This window comes from Glandiceps talaboti, chromosome 2 (genome assembly GCF_964340395.1).
Source record: "Glandiceps talaboti chromosome 2, keGlaTala1.1, whole genome shotgun sequence".
In the NCBI taxonomy this organism is placed as follows: domain Eukaryota; kingdom Metazoa; phylum Hemichordata; class Enteropneusta; family Spengelidae; genus Glandiceps; species Glandiceps talaboti.
In genome coordinates this window covers 30144085-30169967 of record NC_135550.1, presented here as the reverse complement: position 1 = coordinate 30169967, position 25883 = coordinate 30144085, and the positions used below count along the sequence as shown (strand labels likewise).

Genomic DNA, 25883 nt, shown 5'->3' with positions numbered 1-25883 from the left:
CATCATCAGGTCAGACTAAACAATTTATGACATCATAAGGTCAGACTAAACAATTTATGACATCATCAGCTCAGAATAAACAATTTATGACATCATCAGGTCACAGAGGTCATTATATTCTATTAATAGCAAAATGTAGTTATTTCATTGTTACCTTAAACTGTCCATTAAGTCTTGACATTTTGTTTTCTAATTGTGAAGTATCTATAGCACCACCATGTCCTTTAGCTATGTCTTTTACCAGCTTGGTTTTCTTTTCCAAAACTTTGGAATACTGAGGAGAATCTTGGAAAAATGCCTGAAAAAATAATGTGAGTGCACGGCTTGAATTTATAGCAAGTCTATATTATAGTAACTAACAACAGTGCATTTCAGGTTGACATTTCATGTTCCTTACACAGTACAGGACAGTAATGAATTCCATGATTGAGTCATTTTTAATTGATAAAACTAATGAGAACTTGAGAGATAATTTACGGCAAAACAGCTTCGTTTCCTAGTAACCAGAAATGTGCATCACAGCAACATTTGTTCAAACGTCTACAATTCCCATACATGACTGATCTAGTACAATAGTTCCCCCAATGACCTAGTACAACATGTTACTTTACTCTACTTGACAACATTCCCAAAAGTACAATGAAGGTCAAGTTGAGTATCTGTAACTATGACTACCATACAAGAACTTGATAGTTAATATCTACATATCATGCCTGCCTGGCAACATTAATGTCATCAAAGTCTCTATATTGAAAAGAGTTCTCCTTTTGCCATAGAGTATTGCGAGACAATTGTGCTACAATATATTTCTCAGTAATCTGCAATAACTAGTTCTTATAATAATTTATCTAACTTGATAAGAATGGCATGACCTCTCACAAGTTTATGTGTATGATTCTTGATACTAAACACAGTTCTAACTAAATAATTATACAATGTTCAAGTTACCTGTCTAACAATTCATGAACAGAACTTGATTTCAACTCCCAAAAATAATGATAGAAAACAGGAAACTTGAGTTGAAAAATATTCACTCCTGTTGCTTAACTAGCCCGTGATGTAGTAATTATCAATTATGAAATTATGATATATATTTCATATTTCTTACCTGGTGTTGTTGTAATCTATTTTGTATTCTATCCTGATTATTATCAATAACATGTGAACTCAACAATTCATCAGCCTCTTGAATCCATCCTTCCACGTTTTCAATACCGTCTTCCCATTCCTGCACCATTGGAGTAATCTTTCCCAGTGCTTTCTGTTTTGCTGGCACCTGGTCCCGTATTTTAACAATCCGTTGTTTGACGAGTTTCAAGGTGTGTAGCATGGCATCAACTCGTTCCGGTGAACAACTCTTAACAAGTGACTGTGCCGTCCTAGACACCTCTTTGAAGATCTCTTCGTTGGCTTGTTCCTGTTCACGGATCTCCTACAATTCAATAATAATCAAGTCATAACAATCCTTTTGGTTACAGTACTTAAAATATTTGGTGTAAATTATAAGCTTGATTCTTTATCAGGCACAAACAAAATGGTAATATTGTTTTGACATAAAACATAAACATTTGAAAATACCGATGGCTTTTAACTAGCATTAATAACAATTTAAATAATAATGTCACATAGTAAATACATTAATCTAATTTAATACTGTAATCTTAATAAATTCAGAAATTAAATTATCAATGAAATCTACCCATTTTCAAAAAAAAATTAAATCTAATAAAAACCAAGCTAACAATATTATGATCACCAAATCAATCAATTTTGTTATCGTTATTAAATTGTTACAATTAACATACCCCTTGAAAATTTGAAATATCAAACTAAACTATGAATAAAAATATGATGTGATGCACTTTTAACAAGTTACGTACACAGTAAACTTTAACATTTACACACAAGTTATCACTCAGTTTATTTGACACACAAAATGTCAAAGATCAAAGCTGAACTCATATATTAGTGATATGTTTCACAGATCTAAATCACCAAATTGCTTTCATAATCACTTTTGATATTACATTCTGAAATCAATTTACAAATATTACCAAATATAATTTTCTGACTCTAAGAATAGTAATACTTATGCAGAGTGCAAAAACATTCCTTTTCACATACACATAGAAACCAGTAAAATTGAGTGAACCTTGACTGACTATACTTACATCTAAATCTTGGGCATGGTCTTTCAATCCTGTATAAGTACATTCTATAGGTCCACTCATGATTTTGTCTGACTTGTCCAGCCATACAGTCAAGGCTTTCAAACCTGCAGCATACTCTCTCTGTAGTCTCTCAGCTTCTTCTTCCTTCATATAAATCTTGCCTTGTTCAAAGATATCTTTCCATCTTCTGTTAAGGAGTAGAAGTTGTTGCTGTATGTCAAATGAGACGTCTTCTTGGCAGACTTCAATCAGGAAATTACCTGTGTCATTTAGTACTGTGTGTTTATCCATCCATATTGGTAGGTCTTTGAAGAACTCCTGTCATGTAATGAGGGGAAAAACAAGAAGTGAAGCCATGATCATTTCTATAAAATTTCAGTCATTAGCTAAAACACTGTAGTGTCCACAAACTGACAATTAATAGTTGCATTAAAAATAATATGACCAAATTTTGAACTACACAATTTTGTCAGATTTCACAATATTCTGAGTTGATTTGCTTCAAGTAGCCCAGACTCACACTTTCCACTATCATGACAATCTATGAAATCAATACATTTGAGGTTTTCAATATAGTTTAGACCTCAAAACATTAGTACATCAAGCAGTGAGTTCTACTAAAGTATCATCTACTACAAACAGCTATATAGATATATAGTTACCTTATTAGCATCATGTGACTGTGTATGCATTCTTTCTGCCCTTTCTAACCAGGCCTGTAGACCTTCAACTGAGTTATTGTAATCAGCCCAGTTTTGGAGGACTTTCTCTAACATACTCTGTACACTGTGTATTTCTACTGACAAGTTCTTCATCTTGGTACCTTGTTGATTTACAAATGTACGTACACTGGACTTTTCTTCCACTGTACAAGGAAAAAAGGTAAACTGTTACTAAACTGAAAACAAAATTCAAACCACATTCAACATACCTCAATTTACAGACAGATATAATCAAGATATTCCTGCTTCAAAAATTATGATGTTAGTTTAATTTTGATGTAAATAATTGTAACATGTCTGGTTACTGAACAACCTAATTTCAAACTAAATAACTACATATTGAGAACCCCACTAATTTTCCTTTTTCTTAGAATTTGAACATATTGGAAATTATTTTTAAACAAACACACATGGACATATACATATGAAAGCAATTTGAAAGATACCTTGACTTTTAATTTTCACATAAAATATAATTTTTAAAAATATGTATGAAAAGAATTGTCAAACTTATAAAATAACCAAAGAAAACCCCAAACATTATGACATAAAAATGTTATGGAATCACCTAAACTGTGAAACTACACACAGGTGACTTTACAGTGACCTTTAACCTCTGACCTACATTTCCCTCTATGACATCATAATTCTATCAAATATATATTTGGTTGTCTCTACATGTACTTACCGTCTTCTATACCATTAAAATAGGCTTCTGCCACTGCCTGCAGCTGCTTGAAACCGGATTCATATTTATCAAAGAATTTACCTTTCTCTACAAAATCCTGCAAAAACAGAAGAAAAAAACAAAGTTCAGAAATTGAAAAGTAAATCACTTTGATGCCAGTTTTCTCATGGGGAAAGAAACTAGAATTGTTTTAGTTTGAATCAGTTTTGAATTGATTCAGGTGGGAGTGGGCTGATATCTCTTCTTTTAAAAAGAATCTGTTCACAGAGATATTATTAGGGATCAATAACAGGCCATCAATTTCAAAACATCTGGCAATTAACAACAATGAATTTATATAATCTCATGTTGGTGTGAAATGCTTAAAGAAATTATTACAAATATTAATATTTCAAAAACTAAACCATCAAATCAAGTGATTTCAGATAACTGGCTTAATCGTCAAATTTAGATAATATTATTATACCATCGACAATTACAACATCAGATTAGACTTACTGTGTAATTTGTAAGGAGAGCTTCTACCACATCTTGTCTGCCATATTTAATAGTCCATGACTTGAGTCTCTTCTCAGCCATAACAACAAATGACAACATTCCATATCTTAATTCATTGTATTGTAGTTTCAACTCCCTCTTCTTGGCCTCTGGGAGAATACGGCCGAGCCGATGTGCCATTTTTTCCACCTGCTGGGGGGTCAGTTCTTCTTTGTCAACACGACGGGTATCCTTGATCTGTTGGAAGGTGGCTTTTACCTGCTCTGTGTCTTTGAAACATTCCTTGGGAGATAGAATTTTGGAGACAAGTGTATCATTAAAATGCCAAACACATACTAGGAAGTCTGTTGGAGCTTATCATTATCTCAGGGGATTCATAGATTAAGAAGTAAGGTGTTTGATATGTAGTTTTACAAGGGGTTACAAGTCTCAAAATAATGCTCATGAAATAATAAAATGTGAATTATGTTTGCCTGAAAACCTAATCTTGCAAACTCTACACTACAGGTAGTAGAACAAACTTGACAATTTGCCAAGTGGAGCGTCAGGTCATCTTTATAAGCTGCTTATACATAGTGACTTATCAGTTTTTTACTTACATAGAACAACATACATGCAGCGACATGCAGAAAAAATTAACGACTCAAAATCTGGTTGAAATCACCTACAGATCAATGCCAGTAATTAACTATTTAGATTCTACCAGATATTATAGTGATGGCGTACAAAGATGTCGGTCAGTGGCTGACGTATTATTGTGTGGTTTATTTGCAATCTCAAAGTTCACAGGGTGGGTAGTCCTCCATTTTCAAATACTTGAAATCATTCTGCAAACACTCACCCTGTCATAAAGACATTTGCTGGCTACCTAGAAACAATTACGTCTAATTTACACATAAATGTAACTTTTTAGGGACAAGAAATCAATCTTGCTGTGTGTCCTATAGCTTTTCAGCATGGACATAGTATGTAAGCTGTAGGCTGATTTATGAGTAAACATGTCAACATGACAGATATATTAGTTTGGAAAATCTGATATATGCATCTGTTGTTTTTGAAAACACTGCCTACACTGCAAGAATATCTCTCATAATATCACCACAGTTTGGTACTTATCTCAGAATTTTTACATGATTAATATACCATAGACATATGTTTCTGTATATCATAGTAGTTGCTAATGTACTAAGTCTGAAGAACTTGATTTGAAAATCTAACAAAATTACCGCTGCTATAGCATACAAATTGTGTAAAATACATTCTCAATGACATAATGATTGATAGATAAGCAAAATAAATAAATAATTCATTACCAGATGACTATCTTGGTTCACTGAGTTTATTAAAAGCTACCCTAAAACCAAGAATGCATGACAGACGCCGTCCTGGGGCATAACTAAGAGGTACATGTACCTCAAACCAGGGTATACAAGATAGACGCAATCCTAAGGCTGTACAAGCTATTTACGCAATACCACAGTCATAAATTTTGATCCTGCTAGAAGCATTACCATGATTAATTTAGAGCAATTATTTCTAGTCTAAGTCTTGTACCACCTATTAGATTATTCACTACATGTACAGAGAGTGGCAATTATAAATTACCTTCAGTAGGGGGGTAATACTTAGACCCCTGGTCAAGCTTGACACATTGTTCCCTTGTTTTCAGCAATACTGATATGCCCTCAAAATGACCCATGACCTAAGACAACTGACCTGTAATGACGTCTGGCCACAAACACATAGTTAATTTTTTTCTAAAGTCAGCAATCACTGAAGTTCCATCAAGCATAAGATGTTGCCATGAGAACCATACATTCCTCATTATGTGTATGTTTGACTAGTGCCCCATCATCAAAGTACCATATACATGTAATAGGAGTACATATATGTATGACTGCCCTCTCTGGCAAGAAAGTGCCAAGTTTTACAAATTTAAGTGTCAACTTTAACCAAACCAACTACCAAGCTTGGAGCGATTCCAAGTTTTCTGCTGGGCAAAACTTGGAGTCAATGGGCATTAAAAAGATGAATGGATCATCGTCCCCATTCATGATACTTACCCTGTGTTCAACTAGCTTTTGTCTGACTTCTTTGGCACTCTCTTCAAAGTTATCTTTTTGTATTTTTGGTTCTTTTTTCAGCTCTTCCTCAGCTCTGTCCATCCATTTAATGATATACAGCAGAGGTTTTGGCATAGTCTTGTCAATGGCTCGTTTCCAGGCCAGTAAATGCTTTGTAACTATTTCCCATTTTTCTTTGACAACAGTAACGTTCTCTTCAGTTATAGACACTAATACTTTAGACTCAAATTTCTTCAACAATAGTGCATAGTTTTTCTTTTTATTTTCATGGACTTTACTGAGTTCTTCATGTGTCTGTAAGAAAATAGTTTTAAATAATGTAATTTTGGAATCACTATATTAAAGATGAAGTCTTTATTTACTCATAATTGCTAAAAAATAAAACACAGTATAATAATTCAAGTTCTCTATTTTTTTGTGATACCATAAATTAACAAACATTGCCTGGTATTGTTTTCAGCTATTTCACCACTTAGTTTTATTTCTTCAAATGACATTTTTCTTTCATATTCTACAATCTAGTGATTCAGAAACCAATCACATGTGATTCCATACAATTTGTTCAAACAAATGTTTGAAACACTTTGCAAGTTATTTCCCAAATAGTAATTTCCACAAACCTCATATTCTTCTAACTTTGTCATTTTTCCTTCCCTGGCCATGGCAAGAACGGCTTCAGCTTTGGTGAGATGATCAAAGATGTCCTTGTATAGATTTTCTTCTTCCCTAGCTACAGCATGCATATCACGTACTGTTCCCATCAGCTGAGAAAAATTAACGAAAATCATCCAATTTTCAGAGATTTGTTTGTTTCTTTATTTTGTGTCAGCCCACATCTGTGCATGTGTTTGTTATTGTTGTTGTTGTTGTTGTTGTTGTTGTTGTTGTTGTTGTTTTGACACTGACAATTCAACTATATGAGAACTACTGACAGCACTTGTGGAGTAGAAACAAAACTGTATTACTTTTTTTTGAGATTTTGACAATTGCAGGATCTACATACAGATCTTTGTACAATTTAGAAGACCTCTCTCTTGATGTATGAGAAGTAATATTGCATCCTGTTTACCCAATTCCCTCAACAACTAGATTTGCACAGCAAATGTGATACCATATCTTGTGTGTACATTACTTATCTTTCTTGCAATGTGCATACATAATGCTGACACGGAATTAGTTAGTACAAACTTCTGATTGGATGTAAAATGTCTGAAAGATAACAACTTACAGATGAGGACTCATCATCTCCAACTTCCGGATATTGCTGTAAAAATTGGGCTACGTATGTCATGATGGATTTCTCATCAGGATTTGGGACATCCACATCTAGAAGTAAAGTATATAAACTAGATTAAAATTCATGAAATGGACAAATATGTTTTTCATATTATAATTTGATGCATATATCATAGTTTGATTAACCTGGCACTAATATAATGAAATGGAAAAATGAAATGTAAATATTTGAGTGAGAAAAAAAGTTCTATACCAGGTATGGTATTTAGCTACTTTTTTGACTTTTGGCTCTCTGAGCTTTTGTTGTCGAGTGTAGACTGGACATTTGTAAGCAACCACTGAAATGCTCATCATAAATTAATTTCCACAAAATAATCTGTTCACCAACGAAACTCAATAAAGTACATAAATACTGTATGTATACTGATCTCTTTGTTGTTTCTAGATTGTTTCGTTTTCTTACATAGTATAGTTTGGTTCTGGTGACTTCATTTAATATCCCGTCTTCTTTCTCAAACACTTACCTTTAGGATCCAGTAACTTGGGGATACCAAGATCCTTCTCAGCTGTAGTGAAAGCACTATCTAATCTTTCTACATTGGTCTTGTGTGGCAATTCATCCATGTCTATCAATTCTGGATTAATAGTATGGATCATGGCGTTGAAGGCATAACCATCCCTCCAACTTTTACCAAAATTAGTCACTTCAAGTGTCACACTCCTAAAAGCAAAGGAAAATCTCAGATATCAGTAACTATATAGGTAGTGAATTTGGCAAACTCTACCCCACTGATGGTATACCATGGCTGTCTTATTGTTTACCCTCCATTTACTCACAGCATATCAACTATTATTTACCTCTAGATGTGCAAATCACCCATATTCTACAGGGATAAATTCAAATCATAACTTTCCCAAAACACCCACTCACCTCCATAGGGGAGACAGTTACCATTTTTTAAAAACAAAACATATATTCTATTTGGAAGGGACAAACAGACATTTTGTTTATGTAAATATTTCTGTCTTATTGTTGTCAAAAATACAATAACTGGTATAGTTTTCAAAACTACATTGTGTAATTATGTATGAATGATCTTGTAACTTTATACATGAATTAGTATTTCTTACACATTTAAATCAAACTTCTTGCATACTTTGATATCACAAATGTAAATACCCAAATAAATACTTCAAATTTACCTTTGTGTTTGATTTTGTTTCTTTATCATTGTAAAAGACTATATGAATAAATATTGGAATCAACTTGTACTCTATACAATCATTTTTGTATAAAACATTGCCTCAAGTCGTTCACACAAAATGCATTTCCAACAAGTCTGAAATTCTTGTTCTCTGTATATCTCTGTATCTCAAAGAACCAGGACCTCTTTTTAACACATATACTCATTTTTCTTTCTTTCGTTTTTCTTTCCCATTCGATTTCATTCAAATCTTTTTTTTAGGTTATAGTCCCAGTAACAGTGGATATTTTCTGTAGATGTTTCCTATGAATTATCGTAAGCAACTAAGTTATCAAACTAAGAAACATCTAGTGAAAATAACTCAATGGTTACCCAGGAATTCTAGAACGTTGGAAATTGAAGTAAATTTTGAACATTTTAGGACAACAGATTTTGGTCATACATGAAACGATACTTAGGAGAGGTCCTAGTTCTATGCATTCAAACCTAAATAATGTGACCCTATTCCCTAAACCATGGTATGACATATCACCCTTAAACATCATACATCATGCAGATATCCCCTTATAACAATGGTGTCTGCATGCATTAGCCATTAGCCAAGCAGACAATTAAAACGACAGGCGGGTAACTCGCCTCACAAAGTCCATTTCAAGTTCTGTCCTGTACAGACGTCTACTGGTACAACATCTATATGAAAAGTGCATTAGTTAGTAGGGTACAAGCTATATATTAAGTAAATTAACTACTGGTCAAATGGAAACTCTCTCTACTTTCTGAGACAAATTTGTTTAGCCAATTAGGGAAAGTACACTCCTCCCCCTTCATATCACCCAATGGTTCACAGTTTGTACCTTAGTTTCAGTGACTAATATGTTTATAATGATGGACAGACAGATATAAGGATTAGCTAGCATGGAATGGGTACCAACTATTTTGTAGTCATCCCTCAACAAGTACCACAAAACATGATATCATGTATGTTATACAGAGAGTTTCCATTCACCTAGGGGGTATTTGCTGCGGAAAGATCTACATAGGATCTATTGGATTAAAATCTACCACAGGACTCTGAAAATAAACAATGTGCATAGCATACAAAGTACTACTACTAGGTGTGATTGGGTTATTAGTTATCAACATATTAGAATAAGCACTGATTTTATACACTATTAATAAAACAAACAACACTACTGAGAAAGGATTTTCATATTTTGCTACCTAGAAGCAGATGATGGTGATTGGCAGAGAGTTGCTGAGTCCCTACAGTGGAAGGAAAATCATGAATAGTGGATCAGATTATAGATATAGTGGTATGAGAAAAGGTTTGAAGTGGGTGTAGTGGGTTTGAGATGTGTTGAGATGGTTTTATATATGGGTTGAGATGGGGTTAGATGGGTTGAGATGGGGTTAGATGGGTTGAGATGAGTTTCAGATGGGGTTAGATAGGTTGAGATGGGTTGAAATGGGTTGAGATAAGGTTGGATAGGGTTAGGTTGAGATAGGGCTAGACAGGTTGGAATGGGTTTAGTATGATAAAAATGGTTAGTTGGGTTTATAGTTAGGAAGATAGGTACAAACACTGTACAACTGAGATAGGGTAATATTAAGTAGGGTATATTATAGGTTTGAATGTAACTTCTTTTTTTCTTCTTTGTTTGTCTGGTTGGTTTTTGCAAAAGGGGCGGGGGAGGTAGGTTCCGTAGAATCAAACAGAATTAATTAGGATTGGTAGCATTTAAGTTACAATTAATAATTATATTGGAGTAAAGATGGTAGGAATGGAAAAAAATTCATTAATACATTTACTCTAAAAAAGGGTTGTTATGGGAACAAGAGGTTATGGATAATTCTAGGGTTAAGTGAGGACATTACTCATTACTGGAATGATAACAGTATTCAGGTTGGTTGATATGTTTACCAGACTGGTTAGTTCTAGATGAAACATGGAAAACACAATAACATGGCTTGGAAGTAACGCTGAGAGTGCTGATGTGGATCTATTTGCAGCTATATTTCATAGACTTACAATACTTGCCTCAGTGTCAATTATTAATTTTCATTTTTTGTGAATAATATGTTTTTGATAGTTACAGCAGTTCAGTTTGTGCACTTTGACAGTCACTAAAAGTTCAAATTTTTCAATCACAGAGATCAAATTAAAGAATTTGAACTTGATGTTGATACTTGGTATTGGACATTTCATATTACAATTTGATTTGATTTGATATGATTTGATTGATTCAATTCATTAATTTGACATGATTTGATTTCATTTGACATAAATTGATTTGCTGATTTGATTTGATTTGATTTGATATGATTTGACGTAAATTGTACACAACTCGCCTTGTTTCCATTCCATCTCCAGGTAGGCCTGCTTGCTGTACTGGCCTAGATTCATTGAAGGTAGAAACATTATGAAGTATTGAATGAAAAGAATGAATCAATTACTACAGTCAAACCTATGTTATGTGTACATCAGAAGACAAGAGGAAAGGGGAAACGTTTTAAAGTCAAGTTTATAAATTGAAGGCCATTCTGTCAAAGTTTTATTCCAACAAAATATTGGAGAAGAAATCAATAATTTGAGCATCAAAGACTTTAGTCTGTAAGGTACGGTGTGACAAGACACCCTCACACATCAGTCAGCTGCTGAGAGGAGGTCGGTGAGGGCGAAGCAACACAACGTACCTTACAATCTACAAAGACTTGGGAAGGATAATAAAATTTGTGAATAATATCATACACATAAAAACAAAGGTGTTATGTTATATATTGAGGACATGGCACCTTTGCTCAGATGTACATGAAGGATTGGAAAAAAAACAGCATCAAAGTCAGGTGGCTGCTGTTGTTTTCAGACAGATGACTCGTGATAACACAGTTTTGACTGTATATGTATACATATTAAAACTGCTAATCTTGTGGTTCAGAATAACAATACACTTTTTGATGATGAAAACTGTCTCAGATCAGAATCCTGATAAACTTCCATATCTGTAAAAAGATTTTATTTTTCATAGAACAGATGCACTCTGTTTTTATTACCTAAGTCAGAATCATTCATCTTACTACCTTTGGATTATATGTAATATATATTTAATATACATTCATAGGATTAAAAGTCACTTTGAAATTGATTCTTTTTTTAACCACAAGAGTAACAGCATAATTCCTTAAAGAAATACATGATCAGATTAGAGAATTTAATGTGATAAATGTCAGGCTATTACTCATGTACATGTCATATTGTTATTTTTCATACAGTCATTTATGGGATGCTTTCATGCATTCAAGACAATTATCAAAAAAAGTTTACAATATTAATAAAAATTTAACTATAACTGTAAAATGCAATTAATATAATATTAAATGACATTTGATGATGTGTTATATGTATCAACTATGTAATACATATCAAGTATCAAGCACTTCTTCCATGGGTGATTACTGGGTATTCAAGCTCCAGCTACAAAGAAAACAAGCGTTATCTTCTTCTCATGCTATGTCAGGGAAAAAATAACCATACCATAATATTTGTGATTTAGTTACATGACGGTAGCATTCCTGACACTAAGGTACTACATTGGTAATAAAGTGATGTAAATGTAACATTGACAGGAAACATGCATCTTACAGATAACTTTATGCCATCATGCTAACCAACAAACAGTTGTCTAAAACTCAAAGACTTACTTGGCAGCTGCTCTCTGTGCCCATTTCAACAGTGCTTTCTTTGCACCACCAGCAATTTTAGCCTTATCGGCAGCCTTCTTTTTGGGAGGTGATGGTCCATCAGAACCAAGACTGTCCATACTTCCAGCACTCTCTGATAAACCCATTATTTGCTTTGCTAGGATGTTAGTTTGTTCTTCAATCTAGATGTACAAGAACATAGGAACCTGGTCAGTTTGTGTCAATTCAAGGTCATGTGACAAGTTTTTACAAACTAAAGTCAGATGACAACAAGGTCAGATCAAGGTTATTATAATAAAGTATTTTGATGACATCATCACTGGTGTTTTCAAAAAGGACTACAAATCTCTTTGTTCATGACAGAAAGTTTAACATTGTCTTGAGTTCTATAGGGGTTCTCATTCAAATCATAAATTAATTTTCAATGGAAACTCTTATACATTGTGCAAGATTTCCAAGTCATAAGTTATTACATTGGTCTTGGTGGCAAACATTGATGTACCAAGTTCTGTGTGAACATTTTTTTTTCCAAAAAATATTCACTATTACCTAAATTTGGAAATGGCTTACAAAACACAAATATTTGTTTGAGCGAAAAGTGGTTTATCAAAAAAAAAGTTACCCTTAGTAGGTGAATCAATAAATCAGAAACAATACAATTTTCCTACTTTTCAAACAAGCAAATAATGTAACATTTAATGTCCACAAGTTTTACTACAAGAAACGGTATTCTGCCTTTGTAGTTGATTGTTTAAAACAATTGATCAAAACAGTTCATAAATACTTTAAAATTCTGATATTTTAGGGGCAGTATAATGAGGAGATTCTTTAATGTTTGTTTTGACAAAACCACAGATGAGATAGTCTGATACATAAATGTTAATTTCAAACAGTCTATAGTTTTCAGGCAGCTTATTTACAAACACAATAACAATGTATTTTTCTGTGGTTTCTCATTTGAAACACCACAAGAAGGCATGCAATCCATTGTAACACTCCCTTTTACTTGAAAATAGAGTGGAACAAAGTTTGATACCAATATAAGAACAGCAAATCTAATATGTCGATGGTTACAGACACTAAACTGACATCAATAACACCTAATGTGACACTTTCTGTCACTGTGTTTGATTTCTGAGGTACAGCATAACGTACACAGTGCATTTAACACTTAACAGTTGGTTTCATGCCTCATGGAGATAGCTGCACTGAGTCAATTGTTGTGAAGGTTTGGTCCTTCACCCATTCACAATTTATACAATGACACTGAGCATTGTTGTGAGATTCTTGAAATAAATCTTACTATTCTTATATATATCTGACATTAAATGTATTACATGATGATTACATGTCTACGTGTTTCAGTCTCCATTGTGAACACTATACCATGAGTATTGTAACGCCTTGTTAATTCTATCTCTAGTACCCAACAATGAATAATACTAATAGACAAGTATTTACGGGTATCTTTGGAAACAGACATGTTACCTTGTTGTACTTATGGGTGGTACTCTTAATGCCTAGTAAATTACACATACCCTACCCAGTTTTTAAAATAACACACTATACCAGTAACAATGTATGTATTATGTTCTCAATGATCTACAAAGTTGTAACTACACCCTGGTAATTAGTAAATGTTTTAAACCTTTGTACAGTTTCCCAGTCCTTCAACACTATCAATCAAGTTACAAGTGGAATTTAAATATTGACCAAGAATTTCACTTCCTGTTCATTTATCGTTGCTATTTTTAGAATACCAAAATGTATGCGGGAATATTAATTTTTCTATATTTGTTAACCTATCTACTTTAATATTTCTATATTTTTATGAAATAAAGGATGTGCATTACCAGTATTTGTATAAAAATACTCACATTGATAAATTATTGGAGTATATCAATATGATAGATAAATAATTGAAACAGAATATGCTGAGTATTTGACATGAATAACATAAATAAATGTGTCGCGTTGAATATATGTGAATATATCATTTCTTACATATTTGTACCATAACTTAAAGGGGCAAAAGCTGTATTTATTAGTTTAGGGCGAGATTTATTCTACGTATTTAGAAGTCACTCGTAGCATCTACTTACTGAAGCATACTTAACTATCATTTGCAATCAACTGCACCAAAAGCCGATTGTAAGATACTAGTATAAGATATAAACAATCCAATGAGGTATTTTTTGATACGTATCAAAAAATGTCAAGGAATTCATACTAGGCAATCAGCTGTTCCAGCAATGGCAGAAGGCACTTATAATGTCATATAAGGAATGTATTGACATTAAATATTATACTAGAATAGTTTAATCAATGGTTTGGGCAAGTATTTTCAATTGCGTAAAAGGTTTATAAACTCAGCTTGAGCCACTTTAATGACAAATGAATATTTACCTGATAGTAGAGGATAATTGTCCAGACAAGGCCGAGTACAATAGATGGTTTACCATCCACTATGTCAGATGCATTGATGTTAACCATTCTGATCTAAGGAAGGAATACAATATTTTAATATTAATAATTATTCAATCATAACAATCACAATTACGTAAGCTAAATATAATAATTGAGGAGTTCTTTAAAATCTTTAATTAGTTTGAAAGTCTTGAACTACAACGTACAAAGTACTTCAATCCTGAGTTAGTGTGAAAATAAATACTGAAATGTCTTAGTATATATCTTCTCTGCTATATAATGATTTTTTATCACTTTTATTTATTACTTGATGTAAGTATTTTCTTTAATCTCATTCCATTTACATTTCATTGAACCATTAACATATCTCACAATGAATGAACTATGTGTACTTTCTACAAGTCATGATTTGAGTGTCTGCTATTCTAATCTAGATATGGATACAGCAAGTACTCAATACATACGACATGTATTCTAAGCATTCTACACTTCAGTTCTATGGATACTGCAAGTAATATCCATATTGCAGCTATCCTTTCTGAGCTAAGAGTAGCATAAACTCACCTTTTTCTTTTCCAAGAACTCCAAGGCTGTTTTCATATTACTAAGAAAGTGTAACCTTCGTAAGTTTTTCCCTTTTTCAAAGCGCTGCAATAGAAAGGAATTATAAGTGAAGCTACAAAACCATCAATAAATCTGTATAATACAGAAAAACTTTCTAGATATGTGTACACAATGTATACGAATTCTCCAATGTATTCATCAATCATACATGTACGTGATAAATCAGACATTGCCATTATCTCATTTTCCTTACTCATCTACATACAAGCTGTTTTTGATGCCTAATTCAATACCCAAGATTTAGTACATTGAGAGAATTGTTCCTGTGTTTTCCCTATATCAACATAAAGGCATACATGTATTTAAACATAGGCAAGATACAACTCAGTTTGTACAACAGAGGGTTATACATACCAATTTTTCCCCTGAGAGTTGCTCAAGTAAAGCCAGTAACATTGTTCCATCTTTGATTTCTTCAAACAGTTCTGTGATTTGTCGTGGTGGGTCTCTCTGCAAAAATATAGAATACAATATACACAATTAATGATTTGTATGCTGAATTAATCAAGAAAACTCTCAATGCAAGAATAAAAGTAAAATATTCCTACAAAAGAAAAGATATATAAACATAACAACACATGTTAAAATCAAACAGTCATATTGTTATGGAAAGACCCTGTCATATCATGTATTACACCAATAGAAGGAAAATAACTTAAGACTACAATTGATAAAACTTGCATTATTAATTTAAGCCATGCAAGAGTGAATAGTAATATGAGAAACAAATTTCCTTGGTAACTTAGATTTTAATTTTTTTTCTCACAACTTTAATGTCATCCTTCTTTATTTCAATTTATATATACATAAATAAATTATGTAGTTATACTCTAGACAAATTGGTGATTTCACTTGAAACAGACATTATATTCAAATTTTTACATCAGCTCATCTTAGAAATAGAATGTAGACAATCTTGCAGGATTTAATGCATAAAGTTGAAATCTTCAAAAATTCATAGTTTAATCAAATTTGGGTTTTTTTCACTATAATTTCATGATTTTCTTCAAATAAACTACAATCATAAAACTTTCATTTCACATAACAATGATCAGAACACTATTACATTTACAAATAATAGCCCTGCCTGCATCCTGTGAAATTCTACTAGCCGAGTTTTTAACCTTGTACCTCATAGGCATTAAAATCAATCTTCTGACTTTATTAGCACAGATGATTTCATAGTTACGAGTTTCCTTGACATTTCAGATTATCTTACTAGACTGAATTATGTTATTAGAATCATTTAATGTCTTATGCTTAAATACCAGGTTTGTGTTACACCAATACCAAGCAGTGGTTTAGTATTCACATCAAGTAGAATTCTATACATATCTTTTTTTTTAATTTACAGCAACATTTCCCCTTAACAAACATGTAAACTCAGCTTTATATCCCTTTAACTCGTACTATATAGAATTATGAGACATCTTACTTTATACGTGTCTTACACAAAACACAATGTCTCTAAAAAAGTACTGTTTTTCAGACATGCATTTTTTCAAGCCTTTCATACAACTTATATATAAGTCTGTTATTTCTTTGCAAATCGTCTGGATGTTACCTTCAATTGAAAGAGCTAACAAAGCAAGCTGCAGTGTAACATGCCCTATGTTGCCACTGGGTGTATCCAATACAATGTCCTACAACAACAACTACACACAGTTTATTTAATGTCATAGTGTATCCGTTGGCTACTTTTATAGGAATACAGCTGTCCAGGTTTTTTTCATTCTTTACAAAACTTTACACACACAGCATCTTGAAAGTAAACCTTGTTTTGTATTTTGAGTCATATTGTTAGCAGTTTATGAGGTACTTTCACACAAGTAAGCCATAAAAATCTTGGTACATTCCCCTCTTTTTATAACTGTACACAATCACAACACACAATACGTTTGTCAGACACAATTCCAACAGATTTCACCAACTCAGAATGTACATTCTTCACTACACTGTTGACTCTTACCAATACTGGTATTATCAATATTACAAAGACTACAAGCAGGCCAAGTGGGTCTTAGCAAGAAGAAAGCAGATATTCATGTTCAACAAACCACTTTACACAAGTGGTAAATATTTCTAAAAACAGCGTCTTATTTACAAAGACTAATCACTCAGCTTCAAATATGTGCTTCAGAAATATTATTACTTGTATGCTCACTTAGTATTCTATAGAAAGCAGTTTTTTCTGTAAAATGCCTTTAATAAAATGGAATTCACCTTTACATATTTGCATGTAAATGGTCCTTAAAAATTTTATTGAAGTGTTAAAAAAAATAGACTGATGAAACTGGTAAGTGACAGATAAGCAATGCTAATTTCACCCAAAATGCAAAAGTCAGTCATCTAAAATGAAATCTACAATCTGTAAGTGTAACACCATTGTGTGTTACACTCATTTTAAAGAACATTCAAAGAGAAATTAATGTACTTGGGTGTTATGGGTTGTATATATATGATCACCTGCTATAAGATTCAAGAAGTACAGTTATACCATTTTTGCACATCAAAACTGCACTTTAATAATGAAATGTGTGATTGATAAAATCAAAAACTATCACCATTCTGCTTTACACTTGTACTATTATACAAAGTTAGCATCATATTTACACAACATTTAAACTGCCTTGTGTGGGCCTGTAGACTGTCAAAGACAGATAAACATGACCTTACTTGACCTTTAAATAATGTAATCTGATAACTAAGCAGACACCCTACTAGTGATAACTGGCTATAAATAGTGCTGTAGGTCAATTACAACGGCATGGTGAAATGTGTGATATGGACTTGAGTCAATATGTCAAATCTCTGGACTTTCATTGCTAGCAACTAAAATGGTACACAAATCAAGACTGCAATAAAATGTATTACAACATAGTTGTATTTGAAACAACATATTTCGGAGATGTTCAAATTAAGCCAAACTTTTGGGATGATCATGACAGCTGGTGTATAAATCAATGCAATGTACTGCTATGAAATGTATTACAACATACTAGTAGAGTAGTTGTTACTGAAACAACATATTTTGGAGATGTTCAAGTTAGGCCAAATTTTTGGAATGGTCATTGCAGACAGCTGGTGCATAAATCAATGCAATGTACTGCTATAAAATGTATTACAACATACTAGTAGTTGTTACTGAAACAACATATTTTGGAGATGTTCAAGTTAAGCCAAACTTTTGGGATGGTCATGACAGCTGGTGTATAAATCAATGCAATGTACTGCAATGATTAGTGTATTACAACATACTAGTAGTTCTTACTGAAACAACATATTTTGGAGATGTTCAAATTAAGCCAAACTTTTGGGATGGTCATGACAGCTGGTGTATAAATCAATGCAATGTGCTGCAATGAAATGTATTACTAGAACAACATAGTTGTATTTGAAACTACATATTTTGGAGATGTTCAAATTAAGCCAAACTTTTGGGATGGTCATGACAGACAGCTGGTGTATAAATCAATGCAATGTACTGCAATGATTAGTGTATTACAACATACTAGTAGTTCTTACTGAAACAACATATTTTGGAGATGTTTAAGTTAAGCCAAACTTTTGGGATGGTCATGACAGCTGGTGTATAAATCAATGCAATGTACTGCAATGAAATGTATTACAACATACTAGTAGTTGTTACTGAAACAACATATTTTAGAGATGTTCAAATTAAGCCAAACTTTTGGGATGGTCATGACAGTTGGTGTATAAATCAATGCAATGTACTGCTATGAAATGTATTACATGTATAACATACTTTACATACAGATCATCTCATTCATCACAAAACGTGTACCTCATGTATTATGTACATAAAGTTTACAATTGGCTTTAATTAATATATCAATCCTTCAAAAACTGATTTCTCTTTCTGAGTTTATACAACAAATCTGATGCAGTCCCTGGATAAGACCTAAACATACCATATATACATACATGGACTCTGTAACCAGTACATTTTGAACAGAGTAAAAATAAAGAGCCTTTAGATGAGTCACTAACCACTACTATGAGATAGTGTTGCAATATAAATCTAACACACTTTATGTCAAAGGGCCTATCAACGTGTCCTTCAAATTCAATCCATCAACACTATTGTGTGTCATCATCAATCTACTTATCCTTGGCTTCATTTTACTTGGTAAATTTCTGTCAATTTTATTACATTATGCTTGTTATTAAACTTAAAATATTTCATCATACCATTCTTACATGGGCTACTACAAGTTGATACCAAAAGAAACGTTTAAATATTATAATTACATATCAATCAAAATACATTTTTCAATTTTTTAAAACTAATTTATAACCTAGCTTTCATCTAATTTTGATGGAAATTTCTAGTTGTGATTTGATAATTCAAACATATTTCCTATGTTATAAAAATAGTACAATAAATCCACTCATGAATCAGAATCAATTGTACATGTATGATGATACAGTCTGCAAAGGTGTTCTGACATCACTCCATCAATCTTACACTGTCTGGGTTTATCACACATAAAACTCACAAGATTTATAATTCTTAGTCTGTCTGGGTTTAACAACTCACAAACACAAAACTCACGACATATTTGAATTCTTACCCTGTCTGGGTTTAACAACTCACAAACACAAAATTCACGACATATTTGAATTCTTACCCTGTCTGGGTTTAACAACTCACAAACACAAAACTCAAGACATATTTGAATTCTTACCTTCATCAGTACTGAATTGATCCAATTTGTAAAAGTCTTCTTCTGAACCCTTTCTTGTTCATCTGAAGAAAAAAAACGATAAAAAATATGTTTTAATTTCTATAAATTCTACTTTCAATCATTGCATGACCTTACTACAATATGAAGGGTTGGGTACATTTTTTGAGAAGTTTTGGAAAGTTTGATATATTTCTATTTTGTACACTTTGGCTGAAGTATATGTGTATCATGTACATGTAGTCTGCAACATCAAGGTGCTAGCAACAGCTAATGACCTTTGACCTCACATGTAAACCCATTACCATGACAACCAGCTGCAGTCAGAAACATTTGCAATAATCACTCTTCTCCAGTGATTGATTACTACTAATGTACTGGTTATTATTGCTGTTTATTTTAGTTTACATTGTCATTTATCTATTGATAAGGAAATTCTGTCTTTGTTTCGACAGAAATAAGGGCATTTACAGTCATCAACTTGAGGACTAAATACTCATTACTCATGACATATAAGACACAGATCTCAATAATAACATTGTCTGCCCTTTCTTTATCTACAGAACTATAAATGAATACAATTATTGATTTTATCTACATTTTATCTACACTTGATAGTTATTGATTTTACTAAATATGAAGCAAGGCCACCATCTCAGTAAAATAATTCATGAGTATTTTTATATGAGTGTGTGACACGTGTATTGCTATCATCAATAGGGTGACACTGAAATCAAACTATGTGAGTTGTAACAGTTGTGCTGCTATGATTACTATACATAGAATTTTAATCTCTACTGAACTATACTATTATACTATCAACAGTTCTTAAATAAATGTAGATTTAAAACAGCTTGAAACACATATTGTATCCACCATAATCACAGGACTTACAACATCTGCCTACATGATTATCAACTGCAGAGGGCTGGACAACAGTTTCAAATGAAATCACAGAGTTTGCAATTTTGGCATCCATGAAATGGAATGATTCAACTCTTTCATCACAGAACACATCCCATGTCATGTCATGTCCATATTTAAACAAGAATTTGTGTACTAACCACTAACTTATCATATATTCATTTTACTATATATGCTGTCTAACACTGTTCTACATAAATGATTACCGGTATATATACTTAGATATACTACTACAGTCTATAATTTGACAGTAGTCTTTCTTTAAACTTACAAAACTCTGAGGAGTAACAGCTGTACAGTTGGTAGTTCTAAGAATACATTTATGAATCGTAACACACAGCAGGCCTGTCAGTGTCACCAAATAAGAATTGTCATAAGATGCCTACTGGTGAATATTAACAAATTAATTCTCTCAATATAAAAAGCAGAACTTATCAACTGCTTCAATTTCAATCACATCAAAAGGAGAAACAACATATTGGGGTTTTAATAACTTTCCGATATATTGTTACATGTATATAATCTACAATACAAATTGATATGTGAAATATTTTCATTCACTAAATACTAGTAAACAAAACATGAATGTTAGGCAAAATGTTTATGTACATTAAAATGGCTACTGGGGCTAGCCCACCTGGCTAAACTTTGTTATTCAAAGTCCATTTCTTTGTTGTGAATGGAAAAAACAAAAAAGGTCACCACAAGAGTACCTCAGGTATTTGTGGAGAGGGTCTAGCTGTATTAATAAGTATATTTCAAGTGTCCTATATACTGATTGATACAAGTAATATACAAAGAACACACATACGTCAAATTATTAGTTGAAAGAGGGGATGGAAGGTGGGAGATGAGGTAGATAAAGTATTCCATTCTACATTTACTGTACCAGAATACATATATATGAAATGGAAATGTAGCACAAGTCTCAGGGCTTTTTCCATTCCTTATTTCAATAAAATATTTTTTGTTTGGAAAAGAAAACTGTGTTTTTTCGGGTTTGTGAAATGACAACCTGACTGAGTGAATGCAAAACAGCCAAGTGAATGAATAGAGGATAGGGGAGGCTACTGTACTATTGTACCTGGGAAATTTGTTTTTTAAAAAAGCTGACGACATTTTTCTTTGCAAAGCTAAATATCAATAATAAACTCAAAACATTTGAATAACATGACACTGAAAAAATATCTCCCAAGAGACTGGTACCAGTCTAAGGTGAATGGCAATAAGACCAGTCACTGTAAAAACAGTTATAACCACATTATATTAAGAACAATATGCAAACATAACTATAACAATCAAATCATAACCACCATGTAGTTAGTTTATCATAATTCTCACAATTTCATACTTATATTAATCATATCATTTACTCTTTACATTATAGTGAAATATGGAAATATGACCATTTTCAGAGCAGTTTATGATAATTTGATAAGTTTATGATTTACCATATAGATATTATAGAAAGTTTAAATTATGCTATGATTATATAATGTACATCATGTCCATGTAATAAATCCTTCAGCAGGTTGTCTCCTTATCCAAAATAGCACTGTGGAGAATTCATTACAGTTTCAATCTAAAAAACACATGTTTGTAGGAGTTCTATGTGATACAATAGCTGTGGCTTAGATTAGACATGATGGAAATACAGTACTTTTTTATTAAGTGGCATATGATATGTCTCTAGTCATAGAGTTCATCACCCCTACTGTGAAACAACAAACAACTCAAAATTACACTGATTTGTAAAACTATGATTGTATGCCAATGTAAAATTTCACAAAGTGGTGGCCCCGGATTAACTTTCCTAACTAATGAAAAACCAAATAAACATATCTTTCTGTAAGATGTTGCCACTTTTGCCATAAGTACTTTTACTTTTCTTCTGTTACACTACATGGTATTGGCTAAACAAATGACAATGGATTATTGATGAAGGGAAAAAAAGTGATGGAAAGAGCGACGTAAAATTTATAAGTCAAGATGCTACATCTTTCTGCAGAAAAATACAATTTTTGGTATGCCAAGGTCTATTGATAAAGTACATGACTTTGTATACATATTATCCATATATACATAAACATAGATATAAAAAACACAGCCATCATAGTCTTACAACATGTACAATGTACATACATCTTAATAACCATCCTTCAGGAAACTCCTCATACAAGGTTTGCCAATGTCTTCTATCAAAGTACGGCTTGTGATCCGACTCCATAATCAAGGTATAACATATCAGATATATACATAAACGCATCGATGAAAACTCAAATCAGTCCTTTAGCTGATATAATCTGCGGGTACTGTGATCTCCAGTACTAAGGATTACTAACACTGTGATCACTAGAATGTTAATGTCAAAAATAGGATATCTTGCACTTTGACCTCAACGACTGCTTATAGTCAAATGAGTGCACAAGAATAGAATATCTATGGCATTCTCAGTGTTGATATCTTTGCAAAGTATGACAAGTACTGCATGTAAATACAGCAGGGGGTATGTTCTTCAATGATGAGTATGATCTAGGTCTCTGGCTGCATAATGAGTTACAGTATAGTCTAACTGACAACTGAATATTGGCTTGATCTACCATATTTATATCTAGCTTATATGACAGTTCAAGAATCTATTTGATTTAGATAACTTTACACGTACATGTGTAAGTTTTAAAAGACACTGTCTTCAACATGAACTTCATTTTGGCAGGAGTGTGTAAGACATAAAATGCAAATTGGAGATAAGACCAACTGCTTTAGATATACCAAATATTTTGTACTTACTGAGGGAAGCCATTCTTGTTGTATCATGAAGAACTTCTGCTACTATGGCCTCACTATAATTCATTGTTTTGGACTTTACACTTTGGGCTGATGTGGAATTCTAGCATTGAATCTCAACAACTGAGGTATGGTTCAATGTTTTATATCACGTTTTAATGTATGTGTGACCTGTCATTGCAATAGTAGCATAATCTCTAACAGTTTATGATATACATCACATATCGTACCAAATCATTGTGTTACCTGGGTATGATTTAGAGAGGTGTTATCAAAAATCTTTTGTCATCAAATCACTATTTATACTCTAACTGTATATGTAACTTCTAGGATGTGTTTACAGTGCAAACAAGGGTCAACTAAGGCTACAATGCAAACTGATACAAAATATCAGTATTTTATAATAGTACTAAATACAACAATTATGTGTGAAGTGTAACATTTATTGACACAACTCATTTTCATATCTTTCACTCATACTATTCTGAAGTTCACAGTTATGTTAACTTTCAAACTTTAATATAAAAAACAGAACATTTAGAAAAATCTCTCGTTTAGTGTCTGAGTTAATAATTGACAGAATAAACAAAGCTAAAAAACGCTGGACGCTAACATAATCTGATAAGATTATTTACATATTTAGTTCCTTCTTGATACAGTTATAAAGACAAAAAAGAAACATTTTCAGCACAATGGGATGTAAAATGCATTCTGGAAACTACCAAACCAGATCAAGAAAATTGTTGAACACAGGATATACCACTACTCACCAACTGTTGTCATGATTGAAAGGTATTTGTCTCTTTATTTTTACATTCTGTGAATCTCAAGTTATCTTTATAGACTTTGTTCAGTTAATTGTACATAAAAAGTATGCAGATATAGTTAACTGGTTTCAATATCACCATACAGGAACATCACTAGGACACTGTATTCACATGTATCCTAGCCTAATCCATCATTTTAACCTAAATTTACATGAACTCGTTTACACCCAAAACAAGTTTGAAGTGTTCTTATCACTTGAATGTGACTGCAAATCATGTCAAGTATTTGGATGGTTGTATGGGGAATTTAGCAACCGTGTAAAATATGGATACTACCAACATGATAGCTAGCACTAGTAGACCATTGTTAGAATATGTGATTTCAACCACAAAGTTGAAGTCACTATATATACATACTACTGTACTTTGTATTTAAATACAAATGGGTCTAGGAGGTAAAGTGTCCTAAGTACTTGCAATGGCTTTCTATGTCAGTTACATTGTTACTAGTGCTAATTATAGTGTAACAAATGTATATTACTCTCTACTCATTAGCTGCAATCCCCATTGTCGTAACAAATGTATATTACTCACTGCAATACCCATTATCATCTAACAAATGTATATTACAATATTACTAGATCTCTACTCACTGGATGTGTTTGTAAAGTCTATGTCATTGAATACAATGACAGCAGTAGAAGTTCACGTGATTTTGCTGAAATATACCGTACTAGGTAAATTAAATATGCACCGAGTTTGCAACTAATACAAAACAGGCCTCAACATGTATAAAAGAACACACCAAACAGGTATATAATGGGTAATTACGGATGAATAAATATCACAGGATGCATCATGATGATGAGGACGGTGGTTCACGGGCAACATCAATATTCCTGGTGATGAAGGGGTGAGATGGGACATGGGGATGGATGGGGATAAGCAGTACTTTCAGTAGTTAGCAATGTTTCTATCTACAAGGTAGATGACATCAACATTCCTGGTGATGAAGGGGTGAGATGGGACATGGGGATGGATGGGGATAAGCAGTACTTTCAGTAGTTAGCAATGTTTCTATCTACAAGGCAGATAATGACAGGTAGGAATTGGATCCTATCTATTTGATCAAGAGATAAAAACAGTGCTAAGGTAATTTCACTAATTAAATCTACAACACCACTAAGTAAATAGTCTTATTGTATATTTCTTATGTACTTTCACTTTTTTTAAAGTTCATTATTTGATCAACGTCATTAAGTTTACAGACTTCTTTTTGCTTATATTTACAGAACTCAATTACCTAGCGTTTACAACTACTTGAAATCTTGTAATGAAAAATACA

The 25883-nt window shown here is 32.6% G+C and overlaps 1 protein-coding gene across 1 annotated transcript in view; it reads right to left on the bottom strand.

Moving 5' to 3' along the window:
• LOC144446524 (nesprin-1-like) overlaps positions 1-23211 on the bottom strand; it is a 168360-nt gene extending 145149 nt beyond the window's left edge. The window contains 16 exon segments of the mRNA XM_078136309.1: positions 155-298; positions 1109-1432; positions 2172-2489; positions 2834-3036; positions 3582-3678; positions 4080-4361; positions 6143-6457; positions 6784-6927; positions 7392-7489; positions 7924-8120; positions 12304-12485; positions 14710-14802; positions 15295-15378; positions 15709-15804; positions 20064-20125; positions 23127-23211. Of these exon segments, the coding sequence (XP_077992435.1) occupies positions 155-298; positions 1109-1432; positions 2172-2489; positions 2834-3036; positions 3582-3678; positions 4080-4361; positions 6143-6457; positions 6784-6927; positions 7392-7489; positions 7924-8120; positions 12304-12485; positions 14710-14802; positions 15295-15378; positions 15709-15804; positions 20064-20125; positions 23127-23211 (2724 nt within the window).
• Positions 23212-25883: the final 2672 nt, after the last annotated feature.